We start from the raw sequence: 15,000 nt of genomic DNA, 5'->3' as shown, positions 1-15,000 counted from the left end.
GACATCAGCAGAACAGAGAGAGGGACAGATAGTGGATTTGGAGACAATAACAAGTCCTGGAGTTTAGATTGCTCTAGTGATGGTTATTGGTTCAGACACAATAATGTTGAGACTAAAGTATCAGGCCCTCAGTCCTCCAGAGTAGGAGTGTACCTGGATCACAAGGCAGGTACTCTGTCCTTCTACAGTGTCTCTGACACAATGACCCTCCTCCACAGAGTCCAGACCACATTCACTCAGCCCCTCTATCCTGGGTTCTGGCTCTATTATAATAATACTGCTGAGCTGGTTAAACTGTAAACTGATTAGTTATTAATTAAAATTCAATCCAATGTTTTAATCTTGTCCATTTCCATGAATCATGATGTCTGGTGTTGATGTATATTGGTTGTCATTCAGAACCATTGATATGTTTTCTCAGTTGGTTCTCTGTCTCTATGTAATTCTCCTCAGTATCATTGATCAGCTTGTTGGCTCGGTCCTAATTGATGTGTTCTCTGTCACCTGGAGCTGCATGGAAAATGGTCCAGGAACTAAAGGACAATTCAGGACTAGTCAGCCCACTACAAGCTGGTATCACTTACTTTCTACTAAACTATATGGTCTGGTTTCCCAGACACAGATGAATCCTAGTCCTGGACTAAACAGTATGTTCAATGTAGATGTCCAGGAAACCGGCCCTAAATGTGTCATCTTTCATCCTCCCATACTGCTCAGTCCAGCAACATTAAACCTGTCCAGCAGGTGGTGCTGTTGACCAAACAATAAAACCAGCAGATATCTTGACTTGCCACTCAGTATATCAGTAATGTTCAGAATAGTACTTTAATATCATTGGAGATTGATGGTCTTTTTAATCCACTATCCAGAGTCAGGAACAGATGAAGTTAGGTCTGCTACTGTTCAGTGATTAAATATGATTTATGGTGATGGGAAATAATAAAAAACACTCAACTTCATCTAGTAATAGTTTTCCTTTGTTATTTATTCCAAGGTGTGTCTTTAACTTGTAAATGTATTGTGTGGAGGTGAGCTAGTGGTGTGGCTGATAGAATAGAATGAAAAGGGAGGAGGGGAGGAAGAGGGGAGGAGTGAAGGGCTGTTGAAGAAACCAGATGAGGAAGAGGAAGATGTTCCCTATTCCCTACGTAGTGCACTACGGTGCTTCTGACCAGGTCTAAAGTAGTGTTCTACGTAGGGAATAGGGTGTAGATTTATTACAATATCATGCTTTAGTGTTTGGCACAGAAATATATTAGATCTCCACCCCCCACTTCCTGTCTGTCATCCCCCAGTTCTGTTAAGACTTCCTCTCATTGAACTGGGCCTCATTCTGAATGGTCACTTTGTATTGATAGTCCATACTGGTCTTTACTATGGTTCTACATACAGTACCTGTATTGATAGTCCATACTGGTCTTTACTATGGTTCTACATACAGTATCTGTATTGATAGTCCATACTGGTCTTTACTATGGTTCTACATACAGTACCTGTATTGATAGTCCATACTGGTCTTTACTATGGTTCTACATACAGTATCTGTATTGATAGTCCATACTGGTCTTTACTATGGTTCTACATACAGTACCTGTATTGATAGTCCATACTGGTCTTTACTATGGTTCTACATACAGTACCTGTATTGATAGTCCATACTGGTCTTTACTATGGTTCTACATACAGTATCTGTACCTGGCGGGGTTCTACTCACATGTTCCTTCATCTCTACAACTTTATCTGGTTCTCTCCCACTTCCCTTCCATCTCTCCTTTCTAAGTGTGAACTTGTCCACTTCCCTTCGTGGATTTAAAGGAGATGACTGGTTTATGTAAACTCACTCTACCCCATGTCAACACCAATCCAATGCTTTTACATTTGTGAGGAGTAGAGAAGGAATGTTCCACTTCAGAAGGAAGGAGAGATTATTGGGTCTCCCCCATGGAGTGATGATAGAGGGATGTGAAAGAGGAGAGAGGTAATGGTTGTACTCCCCCATGGAGTGATGATAGAGGGATGTGAAAGAGGAGAGAGGTAATGGTTGTACTCCCCCATGGAGTGATGATAGAGGGATGTGAAAGAGGAGAGAGGTAATGGTTGTACTCCCCCATGGAGTGATGATAGAGGGATGTGAAAGAGGAGAGAGGTAATGGTTGTACTCCCCATGGAGTGATGATAGAGGATGTGAAAGAGGAGAGAGGTAATGGTTGTACTCCCCCATGGAGTGATGATAGAGGGATGTGAAAGAGGAGAGAGGTAATGGTTGTACTCCCCATGGAGTGATGATAGAGGGATGTGAAGAGGATGGTTGTACTCCCCATGGAGTGATGATAGAGGGATGTGAAAGAGGAGAGAGGTAATGGTTGTACTCCCCATGGAGGATGATAGAGGGATGTGAAAGAGAGAGAGGTAATGGTTGTACTCCCCATGGAGTGATGATAGAGGGATGTGAAAGAGGAGAGAGGTAATGGTTGTACTCCCCATGGAGTGATGATAGAGGATGTGAAAGAGGAGAGAGGTAATGGTTGTACTCCCCATGGAGTGATGATAGAGGGATGTGAAAGAGGAAGAGGTAATGGTTGATGGAGTGATGATAGGATGGTAATGGTTGTACTCCCCATGGAGTGATGATAGAGGGATGTGAAAGAGGAGAGAGGTAATGGTTGTACTCCCCCATGGAGTGATGATAGAGGATGTGAAAGAGGAGAGAGGTAATGGTTGTACTCCCCATGGAGTGATGATAGAGGGATGTGAAAGAGGAGAGAGGTAATGGTTGTACTCCCCATGGAGTGATGATAGAGGGATGTGAAAGAGGAGAGAGGTAATGGTTGTACTCCCCATGGAGTGATGATAGAGGGATGTGAAAGAGGAGAGAGGTAATGGTTGTACTCCCCATGGAGTGATGATAGAGGGATGTGAAAGAGGAGAGAGGTAATGGTTGTACTCCCCCATGGAGTGATGATAGAGGGATGTGAAAGGGAAGAGGTAATGGTTGTACTCCCCCATGGATGATGAGAGGGATGTGAAGAGGAGAGAGGTAATGGTTGTACTCCCCAAGTGATGATAGAGGGATGTGAAAGAGGAGAGGTAATGGTTGTACTCCCCATGGAGTGATGATAGAGGGATGTGAAAGAGGAGAGAGGTAATGGTTGTACTCCCCCATGGAGTGATGATAGAGGGATGTGAAAGAGGAGAGAGGTAATGGTTGTACTCCCCATGGAGTGATGATAGAGGGATGTGAAAGAGGAGAGAGGTAATGGTTGTACTCCCCCATGGAGTGATGATAGAGGGATGTGAAAGAGGAGAGAGGTAATGGTTGTACTCCCCCATGGAGTGATGATAGAGGGATGTGAAAGAGGAGAGAGGTAATGGTTGTACTCCCCCATGGAGTGATGATAGAGGGATGTGAAAGAGGAGAGAGGTAATGGTTGTACTCCCCCATGGAGTGATGATAGAGGATGTGAAGAGAGGTAATGGAGGTAATGGTAATGGTTGTACTCCCCATGGAGTGATGATAGAGGGATGTAGGAGAGAGGTAATGGTTGTAAATGATAGAGGGATGTGAAAGAGGAGAGAGGTAATGGTTGTACTCCCCCATGGAGTGATGATAGAGGGATGTCCTTTAATGGTTGTACTCCCCCATGGAGTGATGATAGAGGATGTGAAAGAGGAGGAGGTAATGGTTGTACTCCCCATGGAGGAGGATGGGCGGGTTTGTACTCCCCCATGGAGTGATGATAGAGGGATGTGAAAGAGGAGGAGGTTTTCTCCCCCATGGGTTGATAGAGGATGTGAAAGGAGAGAGGTAATGGTTTACTCCCCATGGAGTGAAGAGGATGTGAAAGAGGAGAGAGGTAATGGTTGTACTCCCCATGGAGTGATGATAGAGGGATGTGAAAGAGGAAGAGGTAATGGTTGTACTCCCCATGGAGTGATGATAGAGGGATGTGAAATGTGAAAGAGGAGAGAGGTAATGGTTGTACTCCCCCATGGAGTGATGATAGAGGATGTGAAAGAGGAGAGAGGTAATGGTTGTACTCCCCATGGAGTGATGATAGAGGGATGAAAGAGGAGAGAGGTAATGGTTGTACTCCCCCATGGAGTGTGATAGAGGGATGTGAAAGAGGAGAGAGGTAATGGTTGTACTCCCCCATGGAGTGATGATAGAGGATGTGAAAGAGGAGAGAGGTAATGGTTGTACTCCCCATGGAGTGATAGAGGGATGTAGAGGATGTACTCCCCAACTGAGAGGTAATGGTTGTACTGGACTTAATTATTTAATACTGTTTATTCCATAGCTTAATATGTGAAATGCTCACCTCCTCTATAAGAGGCATTAGTTGTTGATGTAGGGTTTCATCTGTCAAAAGTAAAATCACACCTGGTGATTTATGAGTCATAAATGTCATTACCGTGTTCTGTGTCCGTTTGTTTGTCTTTGGGGTGTCAGCTGATGTTTGGCTCCTTAGACCCTCACTAACTTCATAAGATGCAACATTGAGAGCATCCTTTAGTCTGTATTTCAACGCCAGCATCCCAGGCTCTCCAGAGGGTGCTGCGGTGCTGCACAATAACTACCTGCCCTCCATGACACCATGTCACTGGGAGGCCAAAAAATCAGGAAGGAATGGATCCAGGTTTCACTCTATTTAGGTACCGACAGTTGCATCAAAGCTGGGAGAGACTGAAAAACAGCTTCTATCTCAAAATAGCCACCACTAACATTGAGTGGCTGCTGCCAACACACTGACTCAACTCCACAGAATCAATTCTTGACGTTTAATCATAAATTATTTGTCAGAGAGGATCACCACTTTATTTTAAGAATGTGAAATGTCAGAATAAGTAGAGAGAATTATTTATTTTAGTTTATATTTCTTTCATCACATTCCCAGTGGGTCAGAAGTTTACATACACTCAATTAGTATTTGGTAGCATTGCCTTTAACCTCATAGTCCGACCAAACCCGTATGCGGTAGCGTAACTACAGCCTCAAGCTCATTAGCATAACGCAACGTTAGCGATTTCTAAAAATCGCAAATGAAATGAAATAAATATGCCTGTTCTCAAGCTTATCCTTTTCTTAACAATCCTGTCGTCTCAGATTTTCAAAATATGCTTTAGAACCAGAGAAAATCACTAATTTGTGTAAGAGTGGTGATAGCTAGCTTAGCGTTAGCATTTAGCACGCAACATATTCACAAAAACCAGCCAAGGAATCAAATAAAATAATTTACCTTTGAAGAACTTCAGATGTTTCAATGAGGAGACTCTCAGTTACATAGCAGATGTCCAGTTTTTCCTGAAAGATTCTTGTGTAGGACACATCGTTACCTTTTGTTACTATGCATATGGCTACCGAAACTAACCGAAAATTCAGTCACCTACATGTCGAACTTTTTCCGAATTAACTCCATAATATCGACTGAAACATGGAAAACGTTGTTTGAATCAATCCTGAAGGTGGTTTGTCATATTTCTCTCCATTGAAAGCACCGTCCTTGTAGCCTGGTTTGTTCTGAGATTTGAATGGAAAAATACCGGGACCTGACTTTTGCGCACCGATTGCCACGCAGACACCAAGCGGGACACCTGGTAAATGTAGTCCCTTATGGTCAATCTTCCAATGATATCCCTACAAATACGTCACAATGCTGCAAAGACCTTGGGGAAACAAGAGAAAGAGTCTGTTCATTCCTGTCGCATTCACAGCCATATAAGGCGATCATGGAAAACGTAGCCTCAGAAATCCTGTGCATTTCCTGGTCGGTCATACATCTTGGTTTTGCCCGAAGCATTTGTTCTAAGGGACTCACAGTGAAAATCTTTGCATTTCTGGAAACGTAAGACTGTCTTCTTTCCAAAGCTATCAATTCCAAACATATTCGAGCATCTTTTCGTGACAAAATATTGCGCTTAAAACGGGCACGTCTTTTTATCCAAAAATGAAATACTGCCCCTAGAGTCTTAACAGGTTAAATTGTTTAACTTGGGTCAAACGTTTCAGGTAGCCTTCCACAAGCTACCCACAATAAGTTGGGTGAATTTTGTCCCATTCCTCCTGACAGAGCTGGTGTAACTGAGTCAGGTTTGTAGGCCTCCTTGCTCGCACACGCTTTTTCAGTTCTGCCCACACATTTTCTATAGGATTGATGTCAGGGCTTTGTGATGGCCACTCCAATACCTTGACTTTGTGGTCCTTAAGCCATTTTGCCACAACTTTGGAAGTATGCTTGGGGTCATTGTCCATTTGCGACCAAGCTTTAACTTCCTGACTGATGTCTTGAGATGTTGCTTCAAGATATCCACATCATTTTCCTCCCTCATGATGCCATCTATTTTGTGAAGTGCACCAGTCCCTCCAGCAGCAAAGCACCCACATAACATAATGCTGCCATCCCTGTTCTTCACGGTTGGGATGGTGATCTTCAGCTTGCAAGCCTCCCCCTTTTTCCTCCAAACATAACAATGGTCATTATGGCCAAGCAGTTCTATTTTTGTTTCATCAGATCAGAGGACATTTCTCCCAAATTTCTCAAAAAGTACGATCTTTGTCCCCATGTGCAGTTACAAACCATAGTCTGGCTTTTTATGGTGGTTTTGGAGCAGTGGCTTCTTCCTTGCTGAGCGGCCTTTCAGGTTATGACGATATATGACTCGTTTCACTGTGGATATAGATACTTTTGTACCTGTTTCCTCCAGTATCTTCACAAGGTCCTTTGCTGTTGTTCTGGGATTGATTTGCACTTTTCGCACCAAAGTGAGTTCATCTCTAGGAGACAGAATGCGTCTCCTTCCTGAGCGGTATGACGGCTGCATGGTCCCATAGTGTTTATACTTGCGTACGGTCATGATGTTGACCTGGGGTAGGTTTATGACAGTCATAAATACCTCTCCCCCCTTTATCCTCTCTCCACCCTACTGATGTGACATTTGAAAATCCCTTGGTTAACAGAGAATCTGGGAACATCAGAAGTTGGGGGGAAATGAACTATATTCTGGTAATCCGACCAATGGAACATATGCGGTGGTACTTAATGAATATGATGTCAGTTCGGTTGTCATCTGAGACATTCTCATCAATGAGACGATGACAGAAACTCTACAGTGGAAAGTCTACACATCAGAGTTATCGGATTCACTTGGAATTGTTGTTCAATTTAAATATTTGAATATAAAATTATTGGTGAAAAAATGAAACGTAATTTTAGCCTCCAAGTGAGAGTTTTGGGTTTTCATAAGGTTACTGCTCTGCTCAATCAAGCCCCTTTGAAGAGAGGTAAAATCTATAAAAACACACCCTTCTCCCTCCACTATATAAAGGAAAAATGTAACCTCCTGTTCCGGGTACATTAGGATGACGATGTCAGAATGGTATGAACTTTGAACTCTTATTCACTACAGAAGTGATACCGCCTAGCCGTTGAGTTAGCAACAGCAGCTGCAAATGTGGGCTAGGAAAGAACAGACAGAGTGTCCCGTCTACCACACAAAGACGTTACTACAACGTATCCAATTTACCAGCAGAGACATTCTTCAAAGGACACAGGACTCGGTTGGGCAACACGGTCTTCCATCTACCACCAACCTACCGAAGCGCAGCTCAGAGTAAATATTTATTGCATTTTCCTTTTCCAAATGGGCGGGAATTTAGAATGCAAAAGATACTGTATTTCTAGTTAAATACATTTACATGATTAGCTCAATGAGGTATAATAATTTTATAGAATAGCATGCTTGTTAGTGGAATTTCTAAATTCCTGTATGTTTTGTAGCCAAAACCAAATTCCCACTCAATTCTAATTCATTAATGATTTGTAAGTTCATTAATTATGCATGAAGTAGATTGAGACCAGTCTTAAAAGCCAAGGTAACAGCGTTTATTACAAGAGAGTACTCCCCACATACACATATTTCCACAGGTTATAAACTGAAAATGACGTCAGCGTCTTCCAAACGTTCTATTTCACAAGTAGAGGCCCTCTAGCTCTCGAGCCTTCGCGTTATCAGAACGAAGTCAAGGCCAGTCAGTATAAATCAACATTCTATACAGTCTGGAGATGGGCCGTTCCCACCACCTGGAGATTTGTACAACTGAATGAACTAAGGAACAGACCTTCATTGTTACTAAACTCCTGACTACATTATATACAATTGGGAAAGGGAGCAAGAGAGAAAACTCACATGTACAGTACATTACAGCATTTGGACTAGTCAGTTTCTGATTGGAATGTATACATAATTAGTCATTTCAACCATAATTTCCTCTAACAATGCTATCATGTCATATCACTTAATCCGGCATAGCCTAAGATACAACAAGTTGTTTAAGGACAGTGACATCAGAGCAATATACAATATAGGATATAAAAGATGACATGTTTAGAGGGGTTGAACTCTGTATATGGCTCAGAGGGAGGTCAATCACTTTGTACCTTGACCTTAACACTGATAGCAGCAACAACAACCACAGCAGAGAAGTTGGCTGTGTCGACAGACAGACAGACAGACAGACAGGCAGGCAGGCAGGCAGGCAGACAGACAGACAGACAGACAGACAGACAGACAGACAGACAGGCAGGCAGGCAGGCAGACAGACAGACAGGCAGGCAGGCAGGCAGACAGACAGACAGACAGACAGACAGACAGACAGACAGACAGACAGACAGGCAGGCAGGCAGGCAGGCAGGCAGGCAGACAGACAGACAGGCAGGCAGGCAGGCAGGCAGGCAGGCAGGCAGACAGGCAGGCAGGCAGGCAGGCAGGCAGGACGGACGGACGGACGGACGGACGGACGGACGGACGGACGGACGGACAGTTTACTATGACTGGATGAAGGGATGCAGTGTTGAATGCTTCCTTTAGGTCTCCTGGTCTCTTGGGATTTAAACTGTGAATACAGAGAGAGAGTCCTAACCATTCAATCAATGTACACAACACACAGTCATCATTAACACCATACTGAGTGGAGACTCTTATAATATAATACAATATTATATCATGACTAGAATAGAATAAGGGTTTTGACATGAAACCACAGCCAGAGGTTTGGACTTTTTAGTCATTTAGCAGAAGTTCTTATCCAGAACAACTTGCAGGAACAATTATGGTTAAGTGTCTTGTTCAAGGGAACATAGAGGTTTCACCTAGTCTGCTCAGGGATTCAAACCAGCAACCTTTCAGTTACTGTCCCTAAACCACAAGGGTACATAGACAGAGGTTTCACCTAGTCTACTCAGGGATTCAAACCAGCGACCTTTCAGTTACTGTCCCTAAACCACAAGGGAACATAGACAGAGGTTTCACCTAGTCAGCTCAGGGATTCAAACCAGCAACCTTTCAGTTACTGTCTCTATGCTCTAAACCACAAGGGAACATAGACAGAGGTTTCACCTAGTCAGCTCAGGGATTCAAACCAGCGACCTTTCAGTTACTGTCTCTATGCTCTAAACCACTAGGATACCTGTCACCTTGACAGTGTGTCTCTATACCTCTCAGTCTCTAAACCACTAGGATACCTGTCACCTTGACAGTGTGTCTCTGTACCTCTCAGTCTCTAAACCACTAGGATACCTGTCACCTTGACAGTGTGTCTCTATACCTCTCAGTCTCTAAACCACTAGGATACCTGTCACCTTGACAGTGTGTCTCTATACCTCTCAGTCTCTAAACCACTAGGATACCTGTCACCTTGGCAGTGTGTCTCTAAACCTCTCAGTCTCTAAACCACTAGGATACCTGTCACCTTTACAGTGTGTCTCTAAACCTCTGTCTCTAAACCACTAGGATACCTGTCACCTTGACAGTGTGTCTCTCTACCTCTCAGTCTCTAAACCACTAGGATACCTGTCACCTTGACAGTGTGTCTCTGTACCTCTCAGTCTCTAAACCACTAGGATACCTGTCACCTTGACAGTGTGTATCTAAACCACTAGGATACCTGTCACCTTGACAGTGTGTCTCTATACCTCTCAGTCTCTAAACCACTAGGATACCTGTCACCTTGACAGTTTGTCTCTATACCTCTCAGTCTCTAAACCACTAGGATACCTGTCACCTTGACAGTGTGTCTCTATACCTCTCAGTCTCTAAACCACTAGGATACCCGTCACCTTGACAGTGTGTCTCTATACCTCTCAGTCTCTAAACCACTAGGATACCTGTCACCTTGACAGTGTGTCTCTCTACCTCTCAGTCTCTAAACCACTAGGATACCTGTCACCTTGACAGTGTGTCTCTATACCTCTCAGTCTCTAAACCACTAGGATACCTGTCACCTTGGCAGTGTGTCTCTATACCTCTCAGTCTCTAAACCACTAGGATACCTGTCACCTTGACAGTGTGTCTCTATACCTCTCAGTCTCTAAACCACTAGGATACCTGTCACCTTGACAGTGTGTCTCTATACCTCTCAGTCTCTAAACCACTAGGATACCTGTCACCTTGACAGTGTGTCTCTATACCTCTCAGTCTCTAAACCACTAGGATACCTGTCACCTTGACAGTGTGTCTCTATACCTCTCAGTCTCTAAACCACTAGGATACCTGTCACCTTGACAGTGTGTCTCTATACCTCTCAGTCTCTAAACCACTAGGATACCTGTCACCTTGACAGTGTGTCTCTATACCTCTCAGTCTCTAAACCACTAGGATACCTGTCACCTTGACAGTGTGTCTCTATACCTCTCAGTCTCTAAACCACTAGGATACCTGTCACCTTGACAGTGTCTCTATACCTCTCAGTCTCTAAACCACTAGGATACCTGTCACCTTGACAGTGTGTCTCTATACCTCTCAGTCTCTAAACCACTAGGATACCTGTCACCTTGACAGTGTGTCTCTATACCTCTCAGTCTCTAAACCACTAGGATACCTGTCACCTTGACAGTGTGTCTCTATACCTCTCAGTCTCTAAACCACTAGGATACCTGTCATCTTGACAGTGTGTATCTCTACCTCTCAGTCTCTGAAGACACCCAGCCATGGTTAGGATTAATAGAGAAGCTTTTCTTGCTGAAAGACAGTTTAATTTCATCTGGTTTCAGAAATAATGTATTGTATATGTTCATAACCCCGTCCACCTATAAGATGTGGGGGATCTGTATGACTAAGAAGAGACACAAAGAACTCTGACTTTAAAACGTCTTCTCTTTTTAGTTCTAGATATGTCTAGGGTTACTGCTGAATGTAGTACCTCTAACCCTGACCCTAGACCTGTCAGTAATAACCACACTGTAATGTAAAGTGTTCCATTCTAGGGTTACTGCTGAATGTAGTACCTCTAACCCTGACCCTAGACCTGTCAGTAATAACCACACTGTAATGTAAAGTGTTCCATTCTAGGGTTACTGCTGAATGTAGTACCTCTAACCCTGACCCTAGACCTGTCAGTAATAACCACACTGTAATGTAAAGTGTTCCATTCTAGGGTTACTGCTGAATGTAGTACCTCTAACCCTGACCCTAGACCTGTCAGTAATAACCACACTGTAATGTAAAGTGTTCCATTCTAGGGTTACTGCTGAATGTAGTACCTCTAACCCTGACCCTAGACCTGTCAGTAATAACCACACTGTAATGTAAAGTGTTCCATTCTAGGGTTACTGCTGAATGTAGTACCTCTAACCCTGACCCTAGACCTGTCAGTAATAACCACACTGTAATGTAAAGTGTTCCATTCTAGGGTTACTGCTGAATGTAGTACCTCTAACCCTGACCCTAGACCTGTCAGTAATAACCACACTGTAATGTAAAGTGTTCCATTCTAGGGTTACTGCTGAATGTAGTACCTCTAACCCTGACCCTAGACCTGTCAGTAATAACCACACTGTAATGTAAAGTAGTACCTCATTCTCAATGATCAGTCAATACATACAGTATTCAGTAGACTTCTACCTCTCTCCTCCTTATCTCGTTCTCTCCCTCTAACCCCTCCCCCAGGAAGTCCCTCCCCTTCCCAGTAGACTTCTACCTCTCTCCTCCTTATCTCGTTCTCTCCCTCTAACCCCTCCCCCAGGAAGTCCCTCCCCCTCCCAGTAGACTTCTACCTCTCTCCTCCTTATCTCATTCTCTCCCTCTAACCCCTCCCCCAGGAAGTCCCTCCCCCTCCCACAAACTATTTTCTGAGGAAACAAAACTGATCTGAGTCTCTGTGTCGTCTGTCTGTGTGACAGTGAACAACCGTCCAAATGGCTCAACAGGGAGTTCTGCTGGACCAGGACCAGTTCTGTTGTTCTGTCTGTCTGGATCTACTGAAGGAGCCGGTCACTATTCCCTGTGGACACAGTTACTGTAGGAGCTGTATTGAGGGCTGCTGGGATCAGGATGTTCTGAAAGGGGTCTATAGCTGTCCTCAGTGCAGAGAGACCTTCACTCCAAGGCCTAATCTGAGGAAAAATAACATGTTGGCTGAGCTGGTGGAGAAACTGAGGAAGACAGGACTCCAGGCTGCTCCCCCTCCTGCTCTGTGCTATGCTGGACCTGGAGATGTGGTGTGTGATGTCTGCACTGGGACCAGAAAGCAGAAAGCCCTCATGTCCTGTCTGGTGTGTCTGGCCTCTTACTGTGAGACTCACCTCCAACTTCACTATGAATCTCCTGCTTTGAAGAAGCACAAGCTGGTCAAAGCCACGGCACAACTACAGGAGAAGATCTGCTCTCATCATGACAAACTGCTGGAGGTTTACTGTCGTACCGATCAGCAGTGTATCTGTTATCTGTGTACAATGGATGAACATAAAGGCCATGATACAGTGTCAGCTGCAGCAGAGAGGACTGAGAAACAGGTAAGACCAGAACAACTTGTTGGTGGCTGTCTGATAAACAAAGAATTAAAGATACAGTAGGAACTAAATCTGTTTGAATATGAGATCATTACATTATATACAATATGAAATGGATCCACAAATATGAACACAAACCTTGAGTATATAGATATGTTAACCCAGATTCTCCAAATGTATCACCATTTTCTAAAGTCAAACACTATTATCATTCTGAATGGCCTTTTTTGAGTCCAAAGTTCAGTCTCAACCCCTTGATACATGAAGGCCTACCATAAAAACTATAATTCACATAGCAACATAATATAATATTGTAAAGGGACTTCCTCAGGATTGTCGACCTTCCTCTCTATGGGTCCTATGTCACATTACTATACTATTGATCTACTGGACTAATAAAGCTTGATAGCTCATTGAAGAGTGATTCTCCACAGAGGCAGCTGGGGATGAGTCAGCAGAAGGTCCAGCAGAGATTCCAGGAGAGAGAGAAGGAGCTGAAGGAGCTCCAACAGGCTGTGGAGTCTTTCAAGGTGAGTATTGTTGACCAGAGGAGACACAATTTCACTTCTCTCCTCCAGTCAGAGAGAGAGAGGGGCCCCTATTCAATCCCACTGACCCCACTGTTGGGATCAGGCTGTCTGGACCCCTTTCAGAGAATAGACTGGTTCATGTAACTGACTAGGCTGCCTCATCACATAACCATCACAGTAACCATGACTGACTCATGTCCCCTATACATTAAAATGGAACTGTCTCTCTCTCAATTGAATTAAATTCATAGGGCTTTATTGGCATGGAAATATATGTTTACATTGCCAAAGCAAGTGAAATAGACAATAAACAAAAGTGAAATAAACAATCAGAATTGAACAGTAAACATTACACTTGGAAGGGATTTGGGGGATGGGGGAGGGTCTATTAGAAGTTAGTAGGACTCTTTTATTTTCTCAGAAGTACTGAGTTAGGTAGGAGGATTTAGAGTGGTGTAAACCGTGATTGAACACACTCCAGCACAGTAGGTGGCGCCATGCACCTTTAACGTTGGTTTGAGGACCTCCATTATATCATAAAAGAAGAAGTTGGTCTGTGAGGGTTTTGTTGTTCCTGAGGAGAGCTACTATTCTTTTCTCTTTTGGTTTTCAAGTATTTTCAGAATGTATTAAAGCCAAAGCTAAAGCTTCCCTAAACAATTCAATATATCAGTCAATATATTTTCTCTGTGATTTATTTTCTCTCCGTTCCATCGCATCTTATCCGTCTTACCGGGCGGGCACTAGGACCCGGGGGAGGCTGCTGCTGCAGAGGCTGCTGCACCGCTCGTGACTGTCAGTCCTCCTTGTAGCTCATTGGTTAAGCTGTGGCTCGAGCCTGTTAACAGTTAACGGCCAGGAAACGGCTCTGACAGGACACATTCATGTCGAGGCAGTGATGTGAATGTGTGGTAAGTTACAATAGAGAGAGAGTTTTCACGACTATAGACTTTGGTCATAATCAAAGCTTTGTTAACCAATAGGTTTTTATGTGAGGCTGCCTGTAAGTTACAGTGTAACAGACGTTACTAACGGTAACGGTGTCTTTTAAATTCGACATAAGTTATGTGGCGATGATATCTAGTTAACGTTGTATTTAATGTAGTGTAATGACCTGACTAGATCATAAAGGAACAATTGTCCAGACAGAGGATTGAGTTACGAATTGACGGTTTATTAGCAACTTTACACCGGCTACTGTTTGGCCTTAGCTCACGCCAAATAAATGAAAGATACCCCACAAGCCAATCGGGACCTTCTCTTGTGAAGCCCAGACGTAAGAGCGAGAACAAAGGCTGAACCTTAACTTCCAATGCCCCGCCCCCTCCACGCCACTCCGCCAACCACCAGGATGCCCGGCATCAGAACATCCCAGGCATTCCTGTGATTGGCAGATAGCAGGTTGATTGGCATGTCGGACCCCGCGAACACTGGGAACTGGTAAGTACAACACAACCAGCTACTAGCCGAACACAGAACACACAGCTGTCTGTGCGGGTCGCTACAGTAGTTTTACTATCTGTGCCAGGCTATAAATGACACAGATAATATCTAGTTAACGTTGTATTTAATTGTTTTATTTAATGACACAGATAATATTTTACTCTCTGTGCCAGGCTATAAATGACACAGATAATATCTAGTTAACGTTGTATTTAATGTAGTTTTACTATCTGTGCCAGGCTATA

At 43.6% G+C, this 15,000-nt stretch overlaps 2 protein-coding genes and 1 long non-coding RNA gene across 5 annotated transcripts in view; all 3 read left to right on the top strand.

Moving 5' to 3' along the window:
- LOC135568779 (tripartite motif-containing protein 16-like) overlaps positions 1-340 on the top strand; it is a 6,998-nt gene extending 6,658 nt beyond the window's left edge. For all 3 annotated transcript variants that reach the window (XM_065015525.1, XM_065015524.1, XM_065015523.1), the window contains one exon: positions 1-340. This exon is cut by the window's left edge and continues 221 nt beyond it. In XM_065015525.1, coding sequence (XP_064871597.1) covers positions 1-300 — 300 coding nt within the window. In that variant the 3' untranslated portion in view covers positions 301-340.
- A 412-nt stretch (positions 341-752) lies between these two features.
- Positions 753-2,694, top strand: LOC135568782 (uncharacterized). The gene is made up of 3 exons (XR_010462722.1): positions 753-2,146; positions 2,201-2,256; positions 2,657-2,694. It is a non-coding gene; the product is annotated as an uncharacterized LOC135568782 (long non-coding RNA).
- A 9,431-nt stretch (positions 2,695-12,125) lies between these two features.
- The window catches only part of LOC115125182 (tripartite motif-containing protein 16-like), a 7,995-nt gene continuing 5,120 nt past the window's right edge, over positions 12,126-15,000 (top strand). Inside the window, exons 1-2 of the mRNA XM_065015526.1 lie at positions 12,126-12,785; positions 13,217-13,312. Coding sequence (XP_064871598.1) covers positions 12,189-12,785; positions 13,217-13,312 — 693 coding nt within the window. The 5' untranslated portion in view covers positions 12,126-12,188. The remainder of the gene's footprint in view (positions 12,786-13,216; positions 13,313-15,000) is intronic.

This window comes from Oncorhynchus nerka, unplaced genomic scaffold, assembly GCF_034236695.1.
Source record: "Oncorhynchus nerka isolate Pitt River unplaced genomic scaffold, Oner_Uvic_2.0 unplaced_scaffold_1383, whole genome shotgun sequence".
NCBI lineage: Eukaryota > Metazoa > Chordata > Actinopteri > Salmoniformes > Salmonidae > Oncorhynchus > Oncorhynchus nerka.
This window is presented reverse-complemented; position numbering and strand designations above follow the sequence as displayed.